The following is a 23898-nucleotide window of genomic DNA, read 5'->3' on the forward strand; positions in this document are numbered from 1 at the left end:
ATTGAAGTAAGTGTACAGAATTTTTTTAGTTTCTGTTAGTTGAAACTTAATTAGTTAGTTGAAAAATAAGATAAAAGGCTTGGGTTTTTGTCATATAGGTCAACGGTTCTTAGAGTTTTGAATAAGAATCATCTAGAAGACGACTTAAAGTTTCTTAGGCCTTATTTGTAAATAGTCTCATTCAATCAGTTGGGGAAGGATAGAATATTCTGCATTTTAACTAACCCAATATTGGCATCCCTAGGTTTCTTTTTAAAAGTTTTTAATGTTTTATTTACTTTTGAGACAGAGAGAGACAGAATATGAGCGGGGAAGGAGCAGAGAGAGAGGGAGACACAGAACCTTAAACAGGCTCCAGGTTCTGAGCTTTCAGCACAGAGCCCGATGCGGGGCTTGAACCCGTGAACTATGAGTTCGTGAACTTTAGCCGAAGTCGGATGCCCAGCCGACTGAGCCACCCAGGTGCCCCAACATCCCTAGGTTTCTGATGCACATAGTTCATTATTCACATTTTCAGTGTCACTGGTTGCCAAGGAATATTAAAATATTTTGCCTAGGAAACTAGGTTTTTGTATTAATGTATTCATAACAAAATACAGTCATTAAAGCATGGTTTAACAAAGCAAAGAGGTAAGGGGCACAGGGTCAGTCGGGGAGACATGACAAGAGTCCAGAAGTCAAGAGGATCAGCGCTGGTTTTCGTTAGTATAACTGGTTTTGGAAAGGAAGAGGTGGGTGGGAGATCTTTAAGGAATACAGAGCTAACAGGGTCCAGGCACGTGTTAGCTTCCTAAGGCAAGGATGGTGTGTCCTAACCCCAGGAGATAATAAACTCCTTGAGGCTAGCAACTGAATCTTGCTCATTTTTATGACCCCAGCTCAGTACAGCTTGCAGCAAATAGTGCGTTCCCAAGATTTGTTCAGTTGCTAGATGAAACTGTCACCTAATGTATGCAGAGTCAAAAGGAATCTCTCTCTTTGTACTTCTACTTTTAAAAACATTTTAGACATTGTTGCTGACTGGCTTTACATGGCCTTTGGACTTCCAAAAGAAGTACCTACTTCATTGTTTGGTGACAACTGAAAGTTAAATAATTAAAAATTCTTCAAAATGTAAAAAGTAATAAAAATACTTTGTACTTTTTTTCCCGTGAGCACACAGCAGGGAAGTTACACCAAATCAGATGTAGCCACAGAATTGTAGAAAATTGTTATTTGTGGAAATATACTTCCATTAGACATTATGACAGTTTCTTTTTTCAAATAAAATTTTCTATATAATATAGGAATTCTAGTGGGAAATAATACATCATGATGAAATATTTAATATATTGAGCACAAAAAATTTATTCTTCTAATGAATTACTGTTTACAAATCTGAGCCCTTCCAAATTATGCAAAAAATGTGACTGAATTCATACATTTTCTCTTCTCTAACTCTTTAAACATCAAAAGGGACCATCTTCAAAATCCAAATGTTTCTCCAGCCTTCCGCAGGATATCACAAAACTTCCTGGCAGTGACTTTTAAACAAGTTGAGAAGTTTTATAAGATAAAAATATTTTTTCAGTTGACTTGACAACCATGTACGATGTTAGTGGAGAGTTTATTTGCCCAAGGCTCTTTGTCAAAATGAATTTAAACTGAGATTATTAAAATGTAGCTCAGTTGCAGGGTGTAAGGAGAGGTGTTGCTCATGTCTTACTTCAAGAATGTTCTCCATACAATGCACTTGACTTGGTTTTAGAACTATATACCTAGAGGTGCATTTGTTTTTTTGTTTTTTTTTAATGTTTATTTCTTTTTGAGAGCGAGACAGAGCGCGAGTAGGGAAAGAGTAGATCGAGAGGGAGAAGCAGCATCTGAAGAAGGCTCCAGGCTCTGAGCTATCAGCACACAGCCCGATACAGGGCTAGAACTCACAAACCGTGAGATCATGACCTGAGCCAAAGTCTGACGCTTAACCGACTGAGCCACCCAGGCGCCCCCTAGAGGTGCATTTCTGCTAACAGACAGGAGAAGTTTAAAATTACTCAGAAAACAAAAAAGATTATAGGCATAAATGGAGAGTCCTGATTCAGAAAGAGAAGCACTATAGTTTGGTTGTTTGGAGATCTCTCTGACCGTCAGAGAGCCTGGGTCTAAGTCCCATCTCCCCCGTTAACCTCAGCACCTCCCACATCTACAGAATAGAAGTCATATTAACAGATACTTTATGGGGCTATTGTGAGGATTAAGTGATATCATCATTGGAAATGATTAATACAGTGACTGGTACAGATAAAGGTTCCCAATTATTTGTTTTCTTTCAAATCTGTAAAATTGCAACTAAGCAGAATTCCCTGATTGTTCCAGATATGTGATTAAAAAAAAAAAAAAAAAGCCCTCTCCCAACTTTTTTCTTTAGTGATAATCTTTTCTGTTACAAGTTAAATAGCTTTAGGAAAATTTAACTAATGGTAAACAATGCTTGAATCACTAGATCTCTCCATGGCTATAGCTAGTTTCTTACGTGAGAATCAGGATCCCAAAAGAATCATCTGGATGAGAGGTTATAATCTTCCCAATTTGGAAAATCACATTACAACACTGGGAAGACGTCCAAATTGCTAACTCTTGGAAGCAAAACCTCTCCTTCTCTCAAATGGACACATTATTTAAGAAGTTTTATTGTTTCTGAAAAAGACCAGTTGCCTTTCAGGAAAAATAGCATTGGTTTGAAAGACGGTGCCACCACACATGGAAGAGTGGAGCATGTTGCACATGGCAAGTGGCAGTTGATAAAACAGGGTCACCCGGCAACGTGTGCAGCAGCAGAATCCATCCCTGGTGGTGGTGACCCTGGCAAGGAAGGGTTGCATCAGGGCCATACGGTTAGAAATGCATTAAGGCGTTTTAATCAATTAGTGAGATTCTGCCTTACCTGCATTTTCTTATTTTAGTTAGTTAGCCTCCAAGCAAAGTAAATTCTTACTGTTATTCTTTACTTAGTTTTCCTTAAAGTCAACATCTTTTACCAAAGTTCTCAAAGACAACATATTGCATTTAATGATATTTTTATCTCTGTGCCTTTTGACAAGTTAGAAGAATAAGATATCTCAGATGTGTTGCCCCAAGGAAAAGAATAATTATGGGTTCCTACTATATTCTATACACTGGGTCCGGCATTTGACATCATCCTCATGTGATTTTCTTAACCATCAGTTAGGAAAGTATATTTAATAAATGAGGAAACTGAGGCACATTTATTTCTTTATTATTACTTACTTTCATCTAGTCCTCTGAATTAGGGGGAGAAAGACACAGATTTCAAATCTCTTTCAACTTCAACATCTTTCACCCTACCTCCCAGCAACTAGAGTGGTCTATAACTACTCCACCTCGGCTCTCACTTTTCCTCTTTATCATCAAAGTATGAAAACACTTATCTTCCTCTTCTCTGTCAGTCATCCTATTAATATGTGTTGATACAGAACCTATTTAAAGGCGTTAATTAGAATGAGAAAGAAAAGTATGGTTCAACATGGAGCTGAATTTTTCTCACACTGAAATGTGGAAAATGGTATTCAATAAAGTATTTTCAGTTTTATTAGTCTTCAAAGTTAGCAAACAGTGAATTCGTAATTTAGTTTTCTTAACTCATAAATTAATTACTCCACCCATATCATTTTCTTCTTTCAAAAACATTAAATACGACAATTTTAACTCAAACTTTTAGTATATCTCAATGAAAAGGTAGTTTGTCTTGAAAAATTTTATTTTGATTTGAGAAAACATAGTCTAGTTGTGATTTCCCTTAGCAGCTTCTATAATAATTCTTTTTATAGTATTTATATATATAATAGAGATATTCTTATTACTCCCTATTTTTATTATGAAAGACTATTTTATTATCTACATACACAATAAGAAAAGGGAACGCTTGACTGTCCTGCCATCATTTCAGACTCAGCCTGGAGAAAAACAAATTTCTACTCTTCAATTTCTTCAGTATAAACCTTCACTATGAAAATTTGGTGGATATTATATGAAAGTGTTCCTGAAATATAAGTGATTCTCCATGGTGACCTGATTTAACATTTACATATGGTTTCTAGAAAATGATTCCAGTATGCCAGGAGTTCAGAGAGATGGGCCATTTCCTACCCTCAAGAAGTTGCAGCGTTAGCCAGAAGTAAAAACGTATAATGCAATGTTTCCAATGCTACAGCATTGTGGTTCACAGAATCCTGTGGTAGTACATAGATACACATAGGTGAGAAGGAAAGAAAACCTCAAGAAGGTCATCGACAGTAACCTTGAAGATTAAGTAGAATTTATCCAGGCAAAGACATTGAAGGGTAAGCACTTTGGACAGGCCAGGAGAGAGAATGGAATTCTTAGATGCCAAGTATGTAATGGTCAGCCACATGAATCCAGAGCCAGCCTCTTCAGTTCAGACGTCCCCACTTTCCACCTTCTCACTGTATAACCTTGGGAAAGGTCATTCTCATCAGCAAAATTCGTGTTATACTAGTCCCTGCCTCGTAGAATGATTTAATGCAGGCTTATAACCCCTTGGTATGGTGTATGACACACAAAAAATTCTAAATTAACAGTTAATTGTGAAAGAGTAAGAAACGACATACTGTTGGGGAAACTAGAAATCATTCGCTGAAAAGAAAATGCTGTAAAGGACTTAGAAGAAGATAAAGAGACTTTGTACTATGTTGAAGAGCTGAAAAGTACCATATAGGTTATGGGGAGGCCGACTGTATTTTAAACGAACTTCCCTGGGGCAGAGTAGGAGGAGAATGTTGGTAAAGATTAGAGGCACGAACCAGGTAATGACATAATTGTCGAGACTAAATACTTAATAACCCTTTTTAATAGTAACAAAGGAATTGAAAGGAAGTGAGAGTTGAGACAGATATTTAGGAAGTAGCACTGGCACGACTCACTGTCTGACACTTAGTAAAATAAAATAGCCTGGGTGGCAATCTGAGAGAAGAGATAAAAGACCTGAAGATTCTTGATTTGGCAGACTGAGTGGCTAGAGAATACATGAAAGAGAGAATCCAGGAGTAAATAAAGGTTTGAAAGAGAAAATAATGAGGGCAGTGACTAGACATATTGAATTTAATATTCTTCTAGAACATCCATTTGGAGGTAAGTCAGATTTTTCAGAGTTTCAACTTGAAGCAATAGATTCAAGATTCACTAGGAGAAGTAAAGATGGCCAGGAATGTGAAGGTTTCTCAGGGACAGCTTGTGTTATATGATGAATGGAAGAAAGTCTAATGAAGCAGATGGGGAAAATAATAGTTTTAATGTGGTTTCAGATATGTTAAAAGGTATGAATAAAGGATTTCCAGGCAAGAGCAAGAATTTGATGTGGTTCAATAGAAACATTCTACTGCTATGTGTTTCATGCATACTATTCTGAAAAAGTTCTCTGTTGACCGTTTGGATATAGGTGACTAAACATGTTATTTACTAGATTCATTGGGAAATGCATTTCCCTCAATAAAAATATTTACCTTTAATCTAGATAACAAAATTAAAAAAAAATCAATCTGAAATCTAATTTTATTTTGATTTTTAAAATTATTTTATCTCCTATTATTTATTTATACCAGTATTTATCTGTTATTTAACTGCCTTTTTGAAACATTAAGATATATTTACCTAATGTAATTTTTTATTTTAATTATATTCTGAATCAGCATGGGCATTAATCATGACAATGACCACCCATCATGTGCTGATGGTCTTCATATCATGTCTGGTGAATGGATTAAAGGACAAAATCTTGGTGATGTTTCATGGTCCCGCTGTAGCAAGGAAGATTTGGAAAGATTTCTAAGGTACTGAGGTCATTTACTGTTGCTTCGTTGTCAATGTTTACGTGTGCCTGCTTCCTCTGCCGACCAAGAAGGGTGGCACAGTAGAGTGGAAAGGACGCCCCATTAGGGATCGAGGCACTCAGTACGAATGCCGGCCCCTTCCACTGACTCAGGGAGTGTGAATTGGAACATATTATTTAACCCATCTGCTTCTTAGTTTCCACATTTTCTAATAAAAGAATGAGCAAGATGATTTGTAAGGTTGGAAAATTATCTCTCACAGTGTTTCATTACCTCTTCAAAATTTCCCAGTGGAAATATTCTCATTGCTCTTCACACAGCACATCTGTTATCACAAAGAACCTCTTTAACAAAAGTTCCACCCTTCCATTATGATACTTCTGAGCTCTGGATTTTTTTCATGAATACATCATTTTCACCGTTATAATAGTGTTCTCTTGCTCTTCTTTCCCACCTTCAGCAGCAGGGACGGTTTCTGTCTGCTTGGAAAAAGAAGTGAAAAATATTATTATTGTTTGACTTTGCATTTTAAATCCCTCCTTCTTTACTTATCTCTTTGGTAGATAAAGGAAAAGCAGAAACACTATGCGATACACAAAGCAGTTAGTTAGTGAGAGATGCTTAAAGTATCCAAAAGTCTCACTAAGAAATATAGGAACATTGAGCTAGTTAAATTCACGATACAGATAAGTTTTACTCCTTTTTCCATACTATTTAAATTGGCAAGCCTATTTTTTCTCTTAAGTGAATATTAAAATCTATCAAAATATACTGTTTATTACATTATCATAACTCTGGTGTGAAATATGTGTAGTACATTCTGTGATCTTTGTCATGATAGTGTAGAGACAAGTACACAGAATCTGTAATATTTGAACACATCACCTCTCTGTAGCAGTCGCCCTTCAATAATTCCTAAGGAACATGTATGATTTTGTGTGGCTGCCTTCTCAAGAATGAGAACCCTGGTAAAATTAAATGTCACCTCATAAATGGAAGTTGTATTACAATGTCAAGTACAAAAATATCTGCACTTACTCACTTGACAGTACCTTCCATATATTCTTTGAGTCCCCGAATATAATTCATTTCTTACCTTGACACATTGCCTTCAGGCAAGTTACTCTCTGAGTCTGAGCTCCTTAATCTCACAAATATGCAAAGTCAGAACCATCTCACAGTGTTACGTAGACTAGGTGAGTCAGTCCATATGAAAGACCTTTATAAACCAAATAACTCATCATCTTCAATATTATTATTAGGATTACCTTATGTCGTTGCACATAAACAAGTCTCACAAATGGAGTGATTTCTTTGAGTATTCAGTAGAAGAATTTATAAATAAAAGTAAGAACATATTTTTAACATCCTAAAAATGTTTCCTGTTGCTATTTTTTTTTTACACTAAATTCAAAATGTCACACCTATCTGCATATTGCCAGGTCAAAGGCCAGTAGCTGCTTGCTACAGACAAACCCCCAGAGCGTCAATTCCGTGATGGTTCCCTCCAAGTTGCCAGGGATGACCTACACTGCTGACGAGCAATGTCAGATTCTCTTTGGGCCATTGGCTTCCTTTTGTCAAGAGATGCAGGTAAGGGTTGTGTCCAGGTGCAGTTTTTCACGTGTATATTCACCTTCATTATTGAGAACTATTGCTTGGAGGTGGGGAAGATGACTTCATTTTAGAGCATGCAGCTCTTTGGAGAGCATCCCAATCTTGGAAAGAAGGATTTTCTAAGAAAAGGTTACTTCATTTTTTCCTGCTGGCACCTTGGAAGTGATAGAAATACGGTGTGGGCATTTAATCTGAGTCAGGAAGAAATGACCCCAGAATTTCAACTTCAAATATGGCACTGAAATCAAGGAAGGATTTATATTGTGCCAGTTCAGTGCTTCTCTTTTAAATCTTTTACTTTCATACGTGGTAGGTAACTGGGTGAACCCGTAAGGAAAAGGGTATATGAACATGTAATTATGGAGGAAGAGTTGTATCTTCTAACCCTGAAAATAAAATGTTAAAAATATATTCTAGAACAAAAACCAGAGTAGATTTTTAAATAGTTAAACTGAAGGAAAGGGGTAAATATATATGATAAGCCTTGTCTATGTATTTATTACTCAGACAGGCCGCTTGTACCAGTCTAGAAAATAGGAAGTCTAAAAGACTAAGCAAAATGACCTTCCTAACTGATAGAAGAATTTTAGCTCTTCTTCCTTTCCTTTCTTTCTTTTCTTTTTTTTTTTTTCTGCTGCCCACCCCTTAGCTGCTCATCCCTTCACATCTCTTGCCAACATACACGCGTGCACACACACACTTTGTATTGCAGGAATAAACCATTAGTTGTGCTTAGAGAGAATTGGTAGCTGTATTTCATTCTACCTAAGTTTCTGTGATTGCAAAGGAATTTGGCCTTGTTGAAGATAATGCTGATTTGGATTACTGGCAGCATAAGTAAAATGCATTGTAAGTCAAAGGGTATATGGCATTATGACATTTTTTTTTCTACAAATAGTTTATTGTCAAATTAGTTTCCACATAACACTCAGTGCTCATCCCCATAAGTGTCCTCCTCCATGCCCATCCCCCCTCCCCCCCACATCCATCAGTCCTCAGTTTTTGTCAGTATTCAAGAGTCTCTCATGGTTTGCCTCTCTCCCTTTCCCCCACCATTTCCGCCCTTCTTCTCCCCCTTGTTCCTCCGTCAAGTTCCTCCTAATCCTCCTATATGTGCAAACATATGATATTTGGGCATTATGACATATTTTATTCTCTCCCTTCTTTGTAGTTCTTATGAAAGGAGTTGTTCATTTACTATTTTCTTCTCATCCACTCCCCACACTAGTGTGTGAACTCCATGAAGGCAGAAAATGTTTCTAAAGCATCTAGCCCATGACTGGCATATGGTAGGCACCCAGTGAATATTTGACTTAAGATTAAAATGAGTGGATGTATGAAGGAGTTGGAGCTGCATTAAATGTGACTTGTCAAAAGATGCACAGACTGTGGTACCCATCTGGCAGTAGTGGAGCTCAAAAGGGAACAGCTAGCGTAGGTGTGTGATTGTGACCCGGATCCTAAGGGTTTACATGTGGCACAGCTATGGGTCCTGGGAACTCAGCATCAGGTGTGATCAATACAGCAGTAGGAGCTTGGCTTTGCACAGTCTGTCGTTGATACCTCCCTGACCTCATCTGCCGACCTTCTTGTTCACTCTGCTGTCATTCAGGGCCTTTAGACAATCAAAAAAGTGGGTTACAGTCTTTCTTAAATTTTCCTGGCAAACTGAGTATTTTCAGGTCCTACCTTCACCTGTTTAAATTAGCATTCTTTTGGAAAATTGACTAGGCTGTTTATGGTTACCATTGGAGAAATACATGGGAGGAATTCATGTGGTTTCAATTCATGTGGTAGAGAATTGATAGAGCTGATATATGGAAGACTTGCATGTTCTGTAAAGTGCCCCAGGTGTTAGACAGGCTCCATAAATCATCAAACATAAACATGATTCTGGTAAATTTTACATTATTTTGTAAACATTATCTTTAAAAGCTTTTAGAATTTATTTTATATTGAAGTTGGTTAAATTTTACTGATACCGTTCTACAGTATTTCCAACTCTAAAATGCCTGCTGCTTCACACATAAATCATTTATACTTCTGATCTAATTTGATTCCCATAAAAATTAACATAGTTGTTGTTCAGTCCTGTTTTACAGATCAACAGTTTGAGGCCCATATAAATTAAGTAACTCAATTAAGTTCTTCTATCTATCAAGATGGAGGGTTAGGTGCAAATCCAAGCAATGGAGGACATTGTAACAGCTCTGCTTTAATGCCTCTTAGGGAACTCAGACTTCTTTATGGGTTAAAATCATAGATCAGATCATGTGTTTAAACTGAATTCATTTCTTCTGCTATAGCACCTATATCATCAAGAATAGGAAATATCTTAATTGCTTTATTTTATTTTTCTAAGCTATTTGCTCTATTTATATGTTATTTCTCACTATAACCTACCTGCACGGCTTTTTTTTCATCTTTGTAAGTATTTATTATAGGATTTTAAGTCTATGTGTCTCGTTATCCTACAATGTTGCTTCGTTTTGAACTGGGTATTTTGCACATCAAATTAAGTTTTAAATTTAGGTATTCAGAAATGTTTTCCTTTTTATATACTCAAGCTTTATACGTGTGACACTTTTATTTATAAACTCAGTTTTTTCTTTATTTCTATCTGTGTGTAATATCTATTAAAATTGTTTTTAAAATAATACCAAAAAGAATTGAACTGCTGTGGTAGCCAAGGAAAAGCAATACCTCTGAGTCAAGATTTTATTGGAGAGCAGTCGCTGGAGGGGCGTGGACCCAGTCTTTAACAATGGTTCTGCGTCTTATTAGTCATGCAGCCTTAGTCAAAACTTTTTTCTCTTTAAAACACCTGTACAGAACAAGAAGTTGGGCTGTGTTAGAGCTAAGAGAATGGACTTCTGTGATTCTCAAATAGTTTTCTGATACAACTATTGAAAATCATCTTTTCAATTCCAAATTAGTGCAAAGTGTAGTAACTCTATAAATAGTGCCATGAAGAGTTGATTTACAAATTCAGTTACTGATTTGACATTTATTAAATTCCTACTACTTTTCAAACACAGTTCTGTACACTAATAATAGAGCAGGAAATGAAGAAGACCTCCTGCCTCATGGAGCTTACATTCTTGTTCCAAAAAAAGGCAAAAGGTTAAAAAAATTTTATTTTTGTGAGAAATAGAGAGAGAGAGAGAGAGAAAGAATCCCAAACCGCTCCACACTTAGCCCAATGTGGGGCTTGATCCCATGACCCTGGGCTCATGACCTGAGCCAAAATCAAGAGTCAGACGCTCCAATGACTGAGCCACCCAGGTGCTCCTAGGCAGAAACATGTATAAATACATTTTAGCAAATAAATTTATTTCGTGTCTGTTGGTAGTAAGTGTTTTAGAGAAATGTAAACCCAGGTAAGAAGGATCAAGAGTAAAAACCAGGGATGAGCGGGTGGGGATGATGTTATTTTATATAGGGTAGTCTGGGAAGGCCTCCTGGAGAAGGTGATATTTATTTAGAGATCTGAAGACAGAGCAAGCCATGCATTTATCTTAGGAGGACTATGGGAAGAGAGAAAAAGAAAGCAGAACGCTTGCCCTGGAATGGAATTTTAGTCATGTTTTTAAGTTTAAGATGCTCATTAGACATCCAGGTAGAGTTGGAAGTAGGTTTAGGATAGATATTCATGTGGAAATGTCAACAACTAGGTGATAATGAAGATGAGATACTAAATGATCACAACAGGAAAGGAGGTAGATAGAAATGAGAAAGTTCTGAGTCGGAGAAGTTGATGGCTACCATATTTGGAGATGAGGCACATAAGAAGAAAAGCAACAATTAAAACTTTGAAGACGTCTGTTGGTAGGAATAGAACAGAGAGAAAATAAGATCATGGAGGCTCAGTGAAGACATTTTTCAAAGTTAAAATGATTAGCAGTTCCAAAAGCAGAAGATGGGAGGGGAGTAAAAGGAAGTCTGAAAATATGCAATTCATTTGTTTTTCCCACAGGATCTGGTACTGTTAATTGGAGCTCTCTGGAAATCCCTGAACATATAATTTTAATAACTTAAAAATATAAGGGAAATAGTTGTAAGTGTATGATACTGGATACACACACATACACCTTGAAGTGGATACAGTCAGTTGTAAATAAGTATCACGCAGTAGGAGTATGGATTTATACCAGCTTTTCAACCTGTGTGTCTGTGGTAGAATCCTAGAAACAAGAGCACTGGCCCATAGTGTTTGAATTAGTTAGGAAGTATGATTTTCCATACTTGTAAACAGATAGTTATACACAAGCACTAAAGACTCCCATTACGTTTATGCTGATCTAATTAGTGATATAAATTTACCCTTAGGATAGTAACTTGCATCTGCAGAACGTTTAAAGGCATTAGGCATCTGCTGAGGCATAAAAGCAATGTTTAAAGGGTTGTGAAACAACTTGACCTCCAGCAGTACTAGCTCTGTCTTCTGACTTAATATGCTGACTTCTTGTTGGTACCTTTATGCCATCTGGCATCTCATGGCTGAGCCAGATCCAACAGCATCAAGTCATCCTAGTAGCTTCCTGAAATCACTTACCCTGGCTCAGAATTCAGAAGTATGAGTGTTTTCCCAAAAACAGTAAGGAATGGCTACATGAGAGTTGCATTTTTTTTTTTTTTAGTTTATTTATTTTGAGAGAGAGAGCTAGTGTGGGCGCCAGTTGGGGAGGGTCACAGAGAGGGGGGAGAGAGAAAAAAATCCCAGGCAGGCTCCACACTGTCAGTGCAGAAACCCATGCGGAGCTCAAACTCACAAACCCTGAGAGCATGACCTGAGAGAAAGTGGGTTGATGAACCGACTGAACCACCCAGGTGCCCTGAGTTGCATTTTTTGAATAAGAGGAAGTGTGCTAAAAAAATTGAAGACCTCCAGGAAAATTAAGCTTCTGATTTTTGCTTTGGAGTAGGCACATTGTGAATTGATTGTGTATCCTGTCATATAGACAGCTTTGTACTCTCATCAAATCATGTGGTGACAAAAAAGTAACAAAAAAAGTTCTATGATCCAGTGAAGAGGCTGGCATTGAATGAGGTAACTTATGAAGAATTCTAGAAGACTGAGTCTCTGATTTGGCACTGTGAAATTTCAGAAGCAACAGGAATTTGGACTTAAAAAGGTATGGCATGAAATTGCCCTTGATGGCTAGTAATAATTGGGGCAACTAAGGGAGCATTATTGATAAATGATATTGTCAACATTGACAAAGTTGTAAGTTTTAAATCCATCCTTCCTAATGAGATCAATAAAATTATAGTGGGTTAAAATTACCCAGAATTGATTCTAAATATTTTGCACCCTAATCTAAGTTGCATCTTCCCCTTTGGGCTTTAGCCCCACATAGGCTGTGAGCACCTGAGTTTCAGGACAGGTGCTCTTGACTGCATAATCCAGCTGTTTAATTTCTTTTCATACAATTCCTTTTTTCCTATGACTTTGTGTTGACACGGGCTTTTATTTTTTAAGTCCCCGTCTTTGTAAATTGCCCATCTACATTTTCACCCATTTTCTAGCGTTCTGTTTTTCTTGCCTAATTGCAGGATTTCTTTCTATAAACCAGGGGAAAATTCTTTATTACTTATCAGTAGTGTGTTATTTGTGTGTTAAGTTTTTTTTACACACTGCCCTTTGTCTTTTAATTTTGTGGTGGATGAATCCATCAAATCTTCCCATTACTCTTGTGTTTTTATTTTTTATTTGTTTCTTTGTTTTTCCATCTTACAAACATTCTTCCCTACTTTAAAGAATTAACTAATTTAAAGAATTAATTTAAAAATTTTATTTAAAGAATTAAATCCCTGTATGGTACATTCGTTTCCTTTTAGCTTAAATATTTCTTTAGCACCAGAAACACTTTGGATTTGTTTTTTACTATTCATGCAGAGAATTTTTAAAAGACCACATTTATTATTTATGCCTATTTTTATCACATTGCAGTAAGATGAAATAGTGTATATGATGCCAGTTCTTTAACATGTACTCAAGTTTCCTGTTTAATGAAATACATGATAAATTTTAGTAATTGCCTTGTGTGCTTGAAAGTGTGTTCCTTAAAGGTCATTATTTGTCACCAGACCTTAGATGAAGCATATTAATAGTATTCAAAATATCTACTTGCTTGCTTATTTTGGTTTGTTCTCTGTCACTAACTGTTGGGCATGTATTCAAATACCCAACTCTAACTATTGATTTATTTATTTCTACCTGTAATTCTGTCAGATGTTTTATAACAATTGACATACACACATATGTATTAAAACCTTGGATGGTGAGTAGCTTGTTCTGTGAGTATTCCACCAGATGAGTAAACATTTCTAACAAATTTTAACTTGATAAATGAGTGATGTCTTGCAATACAAGTAATATGTGATGCTGAAAGTCACATGATCACAACTGAGCCAATGGTTCTTGAAATTCACTTTGATATACGAGTGTTTTGGATTGCAAGCATGTTTCAGGAGCGAATTATACTCACAAACCAATGTTGAGTTATATTATTGGTATATACACACAGTTTTTCATCTGTTTGATCTGTTTTATCTTACCCATTTTTCTATGACTTGTGCTTTAAAATCTCTTTCATCTGACATAAAAACTTCTATCCTGGCTAGTATTTTCCAAACCTATATCTTCAACCTTTCCAAATATAAATATAACTCTGCTTATGGATATAAATAGGTATGTTCACTGGAGAAAAGCAGTAGCTAGATTTTATATTTTTCTGTTTAAATGAATGTAATAAGGTTTTTATGTATTTTTGTCAGCTAATTTAACTTTTTTACATTTATTTAAATCTGTTTTATTGGGATTTTTATGTCAGCCTGTTTTATGTTAGTATTTCATATTTATATTCTACTTTTCCTCTTTTTCTCCTTTACCACTTTCTATTGGAAAAAACAAAATTTTCTCTGCATCCAATAGTTGTCCATTCTTTTTACATTTTTATGTATGTCAGTAATCAGTTTTTCTCTCATGGCAAAAAATATTCTACTGGTAGATAAACTATTCTCCTTATTACCTCATCTCTTAGTAAACATCTGGAATATTACCTATTGTGAGTAAGTCTACTCTGATTATTTGTGAATGATTATTTGTGTAGATGTGTTTTGTTCTGCAATATGAACTCATTAAGACATTATATATTAATACACTAATTTCTTCCAAACTGTACCACAACTGCTGTCTTCAGGAATCTAAAAAGACGACCAGCTTTTCACAGTTGCTTTAGCCATTTAGTGTCAGGCCTTGACTACAGCCACTGTCAGATCAAAGCTGCAAAGATGGTGAATGCAACTTGTACCAATTCCTTTCGCTCCCCTGAAAAATTCACCCACCTTTATTTATTCTCCAGAACCACCAGGAAATTGTTTTTTTGTATTCTGACCACAATTTATGGTTGTGATCTCCAGGATGGTTGGTTTTTGGGGAACATTACAGAAGGAGAGTCTTTTTACCTTATATCTCTCTTTCATGCTAGGAACTTTGGGATCATAGTTCCTTTTCACTTTGTGTTATTTTCTTTTCTTTGGGGGCTTCATTAAATACATACTGACAGTTCTCTTTTCTGTAATTTTTTTTTCACTCCTTAACTGTCTTTAACACTTTCTCACATGTTCTTTTGAGGAGTCCTTTGCAGCTTGGGGCTTCAGTTGCTGACTGGGCACGGACTGCATTTTTCTCCATGTCTGTACTCAAGTCTGCCACTAACTATCTTGAAGTAGGTGGAGTAGGGGAGGTAAAAGAGAAAACATCAAGCTTCTTTAACTGCCAGTGGCCAAATCTCTGTTAAAGGGATGTAAATAAGCTAGATTTCTAGTATTTTTTTCCACAGAGAGGAAGTTGTATAATGTTGGTGAAAGTCCAATTATTGTTGCTTTCTGTAGTCAACCTTATTTAGACTTATCCTCATTTTTGTTGCTCTCTTTGCTCACCATTTTTTATCAGTCCTTTCCTATGAGATCATATTCCTTCTTGAAATACATCATTTAGAAGGTCCTTTTGAGAAGATCTGTTGGTGGTATATACTCAGTTTTTGTTTCCTTGAAAGAGTCTTTATTTAACCTTCAGTCTTGAATAAAATTTTAGCTGAGTTCAGGAGTTTACACTGACAGTTATTTTTTTTTTCCCTCTTGCCACTTTGAATACATCATGTACTCCCTTCCTTATGTTGGTGCCAAGATGCTGTCTTTGCCATTTTCCTAATTTTAAAAGAAAACCCAACATTTAAATTTTTATGATGTTTAATCTAGAGTTTCATAGGTGTCCAATAATTATGAAGACATTTCCTTCAATGGCCACTTTGCTAAGGTGTTTTTTTTTTAATGAATGGGTATTGAATTGTATTGTATGCTTTGTGCCCACAGTCACAAAATCATAGATTTTAAAATTATTGATGTGCTTGATTACTTTCATAAAATTGCTAAAATTATAGTAACTTTTATTCTGAGGAAAAAACCCAACTTGGTCATGGCATTGCATTTTTTTATGCATTGCTGGATTCAGTCTGTTAAAACTTGCTTAGCATATTTAAATCTAGATTAATAAATAAGCTAGATTACTATTTTTATTTTCTTTTGAAATCCCTGTCTAGTTTGGATATTGTAAAGTGTGTTTAAAAGGGTTCCTTCTTTTTCTGTTATCTAGAGAGCTTAAGTAAATTATCTATAGTTATACCTTTATTTTATTCCTAATAGTGAACTTTTTTACCTTCTCTCTTTTCTTGTTTAATTTCCAATTTTATTAGTATTTACAAAGAACCAGATTTTAGCTTTTTATTGTGTCTTTTGAATCTTTGTTTTCTGTTTTTTTAGGTACCTCACTCCCCATTTCTTCTTCTCTTCTACCCTCGAAACTACTACAGTGTTCTGTGATGGAAAATAATGTTTTTAGAAATAGTATCCCATGCTGAATTACATTTGCTATCAAATGTTAAGTTACTGAAATTGTATGTTATAAGATAATAAGTGGAAAAACAAGGAGTTACATGTACAAATCTAATTTTTACTTCCGTATGCACGCACTTGTTAAAGTAAAAAAAATTTTTTTTTTTTTACTTTTGCATGAATTTCAGAACATCTTAATGGAACTATTAGCTATAAAGAAAAATATGAGTATAGGTTATTAAAGATAAAATATATAATTTTTTATACATGAACAATTAGTCTTCCATTTAAATTATTTCATTTAAAACATATAATATTTTCATGTAAACATTTTATAAGCCTGCTCAAGATAAACATCCAAATTCTATTATATGCTTTTAGTGGTCTTTTCCTATTATGGAACAATTTTTAAAAAGACTATTATTATTATAGTCATTCTATTATTATTATAGTTATTCTATTCATTTTCTGGGAAAAGCTGAGGTGAGCATTTCTAACCTGGATTCCTGTGCAAAGCATTTAGAGTTTTAAAGTTCTTTTCTTAACTGATACGTGAAGTGGTTACACCAATTAAACTGCAAAAAAATATTTGACTCTAGCCGGACATATGGAGTGTTTGGTTCTTGCCCCTTATTATCTTAAGAAAAGGCTTGATATAACATAGCTCTCCTATCACACATCTGAGATATTCCACTGCCCAAGGTGAAAACAGCCCATACCATTTCTCCCCCATTTTCCTGTGTTACTTTTCACAGTGTAGTTTGAAACCCAGAATCAGAGTCATTTTCAAGAATGAGGCTATAATTTATTTACTGTTAAGTTCCCTGGACCAGCAGAACCTAAAGGGTAGAGAGATCTCTATGAGAGATTTATTCTTCATGACTGTGCTTATCTTGAAAAGCTGCCAAGTTTGCTTTTATGCTTCCACTGACTCAAGTGGGCATCAATTAGAGTACCTGCTGTTTTGAATAGTAGATAATGATGGAAGGTCAGAATTTAGACCACCAGCAGTGTTCAACAAGTGAATATGATGATAAAACTACAGTATAGAAGAGTTGCTTTTTTGTTCTATATGCCTTTGTTAACTAACAAACTTGACAAAAATAACTCATGCTATAATAAACGTTAAGCAAAATGTATTGACTGCACGTGAAACAAACTTTTTCTTTGTTGAAAAATTCAGCATTTGATCCCATGATTATAAGACAGCCTTAACAGAAAGGTAATAAGAGAGAAAAACACGTTTAGGAACTCTAATTCCCAGGTTAGAGATCCAGTCATTCAGATATAAATGCATGCACACAAGTACATGATGAACAACCTATCTGTTTATTTTAAAGAGTCTAAAATATGGCAAAGAAGTAATTTGATTCAGACATGGAATTCTTTTTTTATTATTTTTTTAATGTTTTATTTCTTTTTTTTTTTTACAAATAGTTTATTGTCAAATTAGTTTCCACATAACACCCAGTGCTTATCCCCACAAGTGCCCTCCTCCATGCCCACCCCCCCCCACATCCATCAGTCCTCAGTTTTTGTCAGCATTCAAGAGTCTCTCATGGTTTGCCTCTCTCCCTTTCCCCCACCATTTCCGCCCTTCTTCTCCCCCTTGTTCCTCCGTCAAGTTCCTCCTAATCCTCCTATACGTGCAAACATATGATATTTGTCCTTCTCTGCCTGACTTATTTCGCTCAGCATAACACCCTCAAGGTCCATCCATGTTGCTACACATGGCCAGATTTCATTGTTTCTCATTGCCATGTAGTATTCCATGGTATAGATAAACCACATCTTCTTGATCCATTCATCTGTTGATGGACACTTAGGCTCTTTCCATGTTTTAGCTATTGTGGAGAGTGCTGCTATGAACATTGGGGTACATGTGCTCCTATGCATCAGCATTTCTGTATCCCTTGGGTAAATTCCTAGCAGTGCTATTGCTGGGTCATAGGGGAGTTCTATTGTTAGTTTCCTGAGGAACCTCCACACTGTTTTCCAGAGGGGCTGTACCAGTTTCCATTCCCACCAACAGTGTAGGAGGGTGCCCGTTTCTCCACATCCTCGCCAGCATCTAGAGTTCTCTGATTTGCTCATTTGAGCCACTCTGACTGGCGTGAGGTGGTATCTCAGTGTGGTTTTGATTTGTATTTCCCTGATGAGGAGGGATGCTGAGCATCGTTTCATGTGTCTGTTGGCCATCTGGATGTCCTCTTTGGAGAAGTGTCTGTTCATGTCTTCTGCCCATTTCTTCACTGGGTTGTTTGTTTTCTGGGTGTGGAGTTTGGTGAGTTCCTTATAGATTTTGGATATTAACCCTTTATCAGATATGCCATTTGCAACTATCTTTTCCCATTCCGTTGGTTGCCTATTAGTTTTGTGGGTTGTTTCCTTTGCTGTGCATGTTTTATTTATTTCTGATAGAGAGAGACAGCGTCAACAGGGGAGGGTCAGAGAGAGAGGGAGATACAGAATCTGAAACAGGCTCCAGGCTCTGAGCTAGCTGTCAGCACAGTGCCAGATGCAGGGCTCAAACCCATGAACCATGAGATCATGACCTGAGCCGAAGTCGGATGCTGAGCCACCCAGGCACCCTGGAATGGACGTTCTTTAAAATAAATCCCTGGATGAATTTTTCGTAAATGATATGTGTAAATCAAGCACTTAAGCTAAATCATCTCCTAAACATAGTAAGATCTATTTGGATAAAATATTTTAAAGCAGAAAAACTATCACAGCAGATAAAGTGAATAAAATCTATCCCGCTCTTGCTAGACACTATATAATTTTTAAGAGCTTACAAACACTTTAGAAATCTATATTTTTAAAGAAAGGAAGAATAGGAAAATAGTATTTTGGGTCTTGTGACATATTCAGTATTGGAATTGTAACTGACCTGTTTAAAACATTTATTTTAAATATACCTTTTATATTTAATAAGTATTTAATAGACTTAGGTGTCAGTTAATTTTCACTTTGCAGTGATTTTTTAGTCTGTTTTGCATACACCATCAGAATAAGCCTCCTAAAATAGCCTTTTTATCCTGTCCACCTGCCGGAACACGGCTGAGTGGCCTCTTTTCCCCTCCAAATACGGAGTCCCTAGCCCTCCCTGGCAATCCCAAGTGTGGTCTGTCCCTCTCTAAAATCTTGTTCACTAATCCTTTCCATTATGTGCCTTCTCCCAGTGCACTAGTCTTCCCACACTCACATGACCGTGCCATTCACATTGCCGTTACTTGTCCTCTTTATTGATCTGTTCTCTTCCACCTTGTTCTCCCTGTATCTGGATAGGTACAGCCATCTTCATTCTACATTACTCACCATTAAAATGTGGATGTGTCACGTGTGCCTCATTGTGTCTCTGTGTTGGCAGCGGCTAGAGCTGTGGCTTTGGTTTCTGAGTCTTCCCTCCTGCGTTTCCTCAAAGTTCTCTCCTTTCCCTGTTGCTCTGTCTCTGCTGCTTAATCCCAGGATTTGTTATTACGTTTAACTTTTCCTCAGAAAAAGTTCATTGTAGCCTGGAGGTCTAGAACTCATAGTGGGATAAAAATGACTGATAACAAAATCAAACTCATTCAGGGTCTGCCTTGTGTCGTGAGCGAAGGCTATAGGATTAAATAATCCTATAGTTTTTAAGCATGAAATGGAGCATAAGTGAGGACAGGCTTCGGGACAGCAAGCCTTAAGTTCATACCACAAACACGTCACTTGTATTCTTCCAGCCTGGTTCCTGGAATGGTCTAAACAGCGGATTTTAGCTCAGGTTTTTCTGTTGTGGCTACTGAATCTTGCATAATCATGTGTGTTTTAAGGAAATGTAAAGGCAGGGAACCTCTGGGTGGCTCAGTCAGTTGAGCACCCAACTTCGGCTCAGATCATGATCTCACAGTTTGTGGATTCGAGCCCTCCCCCTCCCCCCCCCCCCNGTGTCTCCCTCTCTCTCTGTCCCTCCCCCACTTGTGCTCTCTCTCTCTCTCTCAAAAGTAAATAAACATTAAACATTTTTTTTACAAAACAGAAAAAAATGTGAAGGCATTTAAGCATATTAAACAGGTTTTCTGTTTTTGTGTATCAACATCCTCATCATTATAAATAAGCCTATGCCATTTCTATTCTCAGTGTAAATAAATGCAAAGTACCTAAAGCCTATTTTTCCCAACAATCTCTGTTGTTCTATCAAAGTAGCTTTTTTTCCCAAATTTATTGACTTCAACTGAAAAATGCGATGCCTCCTCCTTATTAGTTATTATGGCCTTGTTTTCAGCATGTTATTTGCACAGGGTTGTGGTGCAAGGTAGAGGGTGAGAAAGAATGCAGAACCAAGCTCGATCCTCCCATGGATGGGACTGACTGTGATGCTGGTAAGGTAAGTCATGGGAGCCATCGTAGTTAGTAACAACAGGGAATGAAACTCAAGAAACTCGCATCTCCTTCTGCGGTGGCATTATATAGCCATCTTAACACCAGTGGAGTACTTTCAGTATCTGTACAGCTTTTAGCCTCTCATTAATTTTCACTTATCACTTATATTTTTCACATCTGTGGTCATTTTGTTAATATAAATGCAATTATTTCTTATTGTGTCTGATTACAAAAACGTTGAAAGATTTATGTATTACTTTCACCAAAAAAATGAATTTATTGTTTGCTATTTAAATACCGGTAAACTGATCACAAGCAATAGCATAAATAGTAGAACTTCCAGAGCTGATGAGTCCTTTCAGACATAAAACATTATCCCACAGGAACCACTGAGTATAATTTCTCCTTGTCATTTGAAGCATCGTACGTAAAATATTCTAATCGACGTGTTATTTTGTTTTTTAATGTTTATTTTTGAGAGAGAGAGAGAGAGAGGGAGAGAGAGAGAGACAGAGTGCACACAGGCAAGGGGCAGAAAGAGAGGGAGATACAAAATCTGAAGCAGGCTCCAGGCTCTGAGCTGTCAGGACAGAGCTTGATATGGGGCTGGAACTCATGAACTGTGAGATCATGACCTGAGCTGAAGTCAGACGCTTGACTGACTGAGCCACCCAGGAGCCCCTCTAATTGATATTTTAAAGATCAGTAAATATTTGGCTACCTGAGTTGTTTAATGTGCTTCTTGAAGTTATAGGAATTTATTAGTATACTTTTACATATCAAAATTATTGATGTTGAAAAATAACTTTCTGTCAAAGGATCTGAAGGAAGTAGCTCTCAGCTAAATGTATAATTGTAGTTAATCAAAAGATAGTAACTCACATTATTTTCTAATTTTTATTCTGTGAAGAGAATTAGATGTGTGATTAGAAACCTTTCCTCTGCAGAACATACATTTTTTATTACATTTAAAAAGAAACAAACTTACTTGGAGTGAAATACTTAGTGAAAAAAAATGAAGTAATATAGAGTACTAGTTTAAAAACACATTGTTTTCAAAAATGGACAGTAGCAGTATAAAAGACACAAACACACAAATGCTTATGTAAGGCTGTAATTAGCAACAGTGAGAAACAATGAAAATATTCATGAGGTGAGTAATGGTTACAATGTAGCTGTTAAAAGAACAAGGTAGATACATATACATACAGACTGAAGAGATCTATAAGCCATGGTGGTTAGTTAATACATAGAAATGTCAGAAAAATGGATACTTTATGATACCATTTGATATTAAACAAAAAAACCACTTTTGAATACACACACACACAGGGTATATATCCCTAAACTCAAAGAAAATGGTTTGAGAATGTAAACTCCAAACTGTATTTAATAGTTAGCTCTTGGAAGGGAAGTAGAATTGATGGATGAAAGCAGAGGGATCTGAGGATAAGTATGATGTTTTCCCAGACATTTTTTATTTTGTTTGTTATGAGCCTGTAATCGTTTATTACTTCTCTGATTTCCTTAACTAAAAAAAGATTAAAATGTAGCATTTTTAAAATACAGAATATTTTTTAAGACTAGCAGTGTTTTATCATTAGATCCAATCAATAAGAAAATGGTTTCTTGAAAGGGAATTTTTGTGAATTATCAGCCAGTTGTTTACAGACTGTGCCAATTTGTACAGAGTCGGAATTTGGGTTGGTTTTATTTTTTTAAGTTATGTACCAAAGTGTGCATACTGGGCAAGCCTCATGGTATTTATGCTGAATAATTTATTGCTGTCATCATAAAACTTTGCAACAGCAATAATTTTTATCATCCCTGAAACACAAAAATAGTAATAAATAGAGACAACCAAACATTCAGCCGTATTTCTTGAAACTTCACACAACCCATTCATCTCACGTAGTTCTTTAGCAATACAACAGTCTCTTCATTTTTATAAACCGATGTCCTACACATTTCTCTACTATTATTTTTTCTTCCAATATTTATGAAAATAATTTGCATTCTTGAGTTCTCTAAAATAAACTTATTCTTGTAGCAATCAAATTTATAATTGCTCATCAAAAGGAAAATGTTTTATTTCCCTCTAATAGTGCTAACTATTCTTTTGGTGGTTCTGTTATGCTTTGTGTATTAAAATAACTAATGAACTTCTCAGTTCCTCAGGCCGTGTGGGCTTCTTCAGATAGCCATCCGTTCCAGCTATTGTAGGAGCCATCATGAAAATAGCTTCTAGCACTCTGCAGAGGAGTGCTGGCATGCTAAAATATTTGAGTGATTCTAACTTCTCACAGAACACTGCTAGTTTCGTGCATTGCAAACCAAGAAACAAAGCTGGGGATTTTTTTTATAATTTATTACAGAATTTTGTAATTTTTTAATAATGTGTCGCAGTATAGTGATGTGAATCTAGCTATGTAACTGGTTCATCTGAGAGTATATAGAAGTCTGGGAAGGTGCCTACAGAATTTTGTGATTTAAAATGATTGTAAAGATGGGGATTTACCTACTATTTATACACAGCATTTTCCAAATTAAAAACGGCTTGTTTTCTTTCTTCTTTTCTCTTTCTAATACTACCATCTGTGTTTACATTTACATTTAACAGATGTTAGAGTTGATAAATGATTTGATAAAGACCAAGACATGTATGTTTTTTCACTGACAATACTTATGAGGCACATGAGGAGGGGAAAGGAAAGTTAAATACAAATTTGGTAAAATTTTAAACTGTGTTGAAAAATTCTACATAATATACTTCAGTTATTTACTTTCTTAAATTGAGTTTCTTGAAATTACCATCATCATCCGTTATTGAAAATATGGAGACTGTAATATTCTTACAATCAAATTTGTGTATTTAAAGAGTTTATTAGCTTCTGTCCTCCTCTGGTCTTACTCAACAGTCTGTGCAGAAGATTTGCTTAGAGAGTGATGTTTCCTTTGACACCACTGCAGACCACTTCCAATCAAATGATTTTTATGAACTTCCTAGACATCCACATAGAAATTTGATAGAATGGAAATGTAGTCAATTTTTTAGGTCATGGACTGTCCTAGAAACATTCTTTATTATATATTTCCTTAGCATTTTTATGAGTTTTTATAAATTTATTATTTATAAATTTAATAAATAATAAATTTATAAATAAATTTTAAAAAT

At 35.9% G+C, this 23898-nt stretch overlaps 1 protein-coding gene across 1 annotated transcript in view; it reads left to right on the plus strand.

The window, feature by feature from the left end:
• ADAMTS19 (ADAM metallopeptidase with thrombospondin type 1 motif 19) overlaps positions 1 to 23898 on the plus strand; it is a 245515-nt gene that overhangs the window by 134043 nt on the left and 87574 nt on the right. Inside the window, exons 10-12 of the mRNA XM_077768867.1 lie at positions 5706 to 5846; positions 7289 to 7439; positions 20626 to 20727. Coding sequence (XP_077624993.1) covers positions 5706 to 5846; positions 7289 to 7439; positions 20626 to 20727 — 394 coding nt within the window. The remainder of the gene's footprint in view (positions 1 to 5705; positions 5847 to 7288; positions 7440 to 20625; positions 20728 to 23898) is intronic.

This window comes from Crocuta crocuta, unplaced genomic scaffold (genome assembly GCF_008692635.1).
Source record: "Crocuta crocuta isolate KB4526 unplaced genomic scaffold, BGI_CrCroc_1.0 scaffold64, whole genome shotgun sequence".
NCBI classification, from domain to species: Eukaryota; Metazoa; Chordata; class Mammalia; order Carnivora; family Hyaenidae; genus Crocuta; species Crocuta crocuta.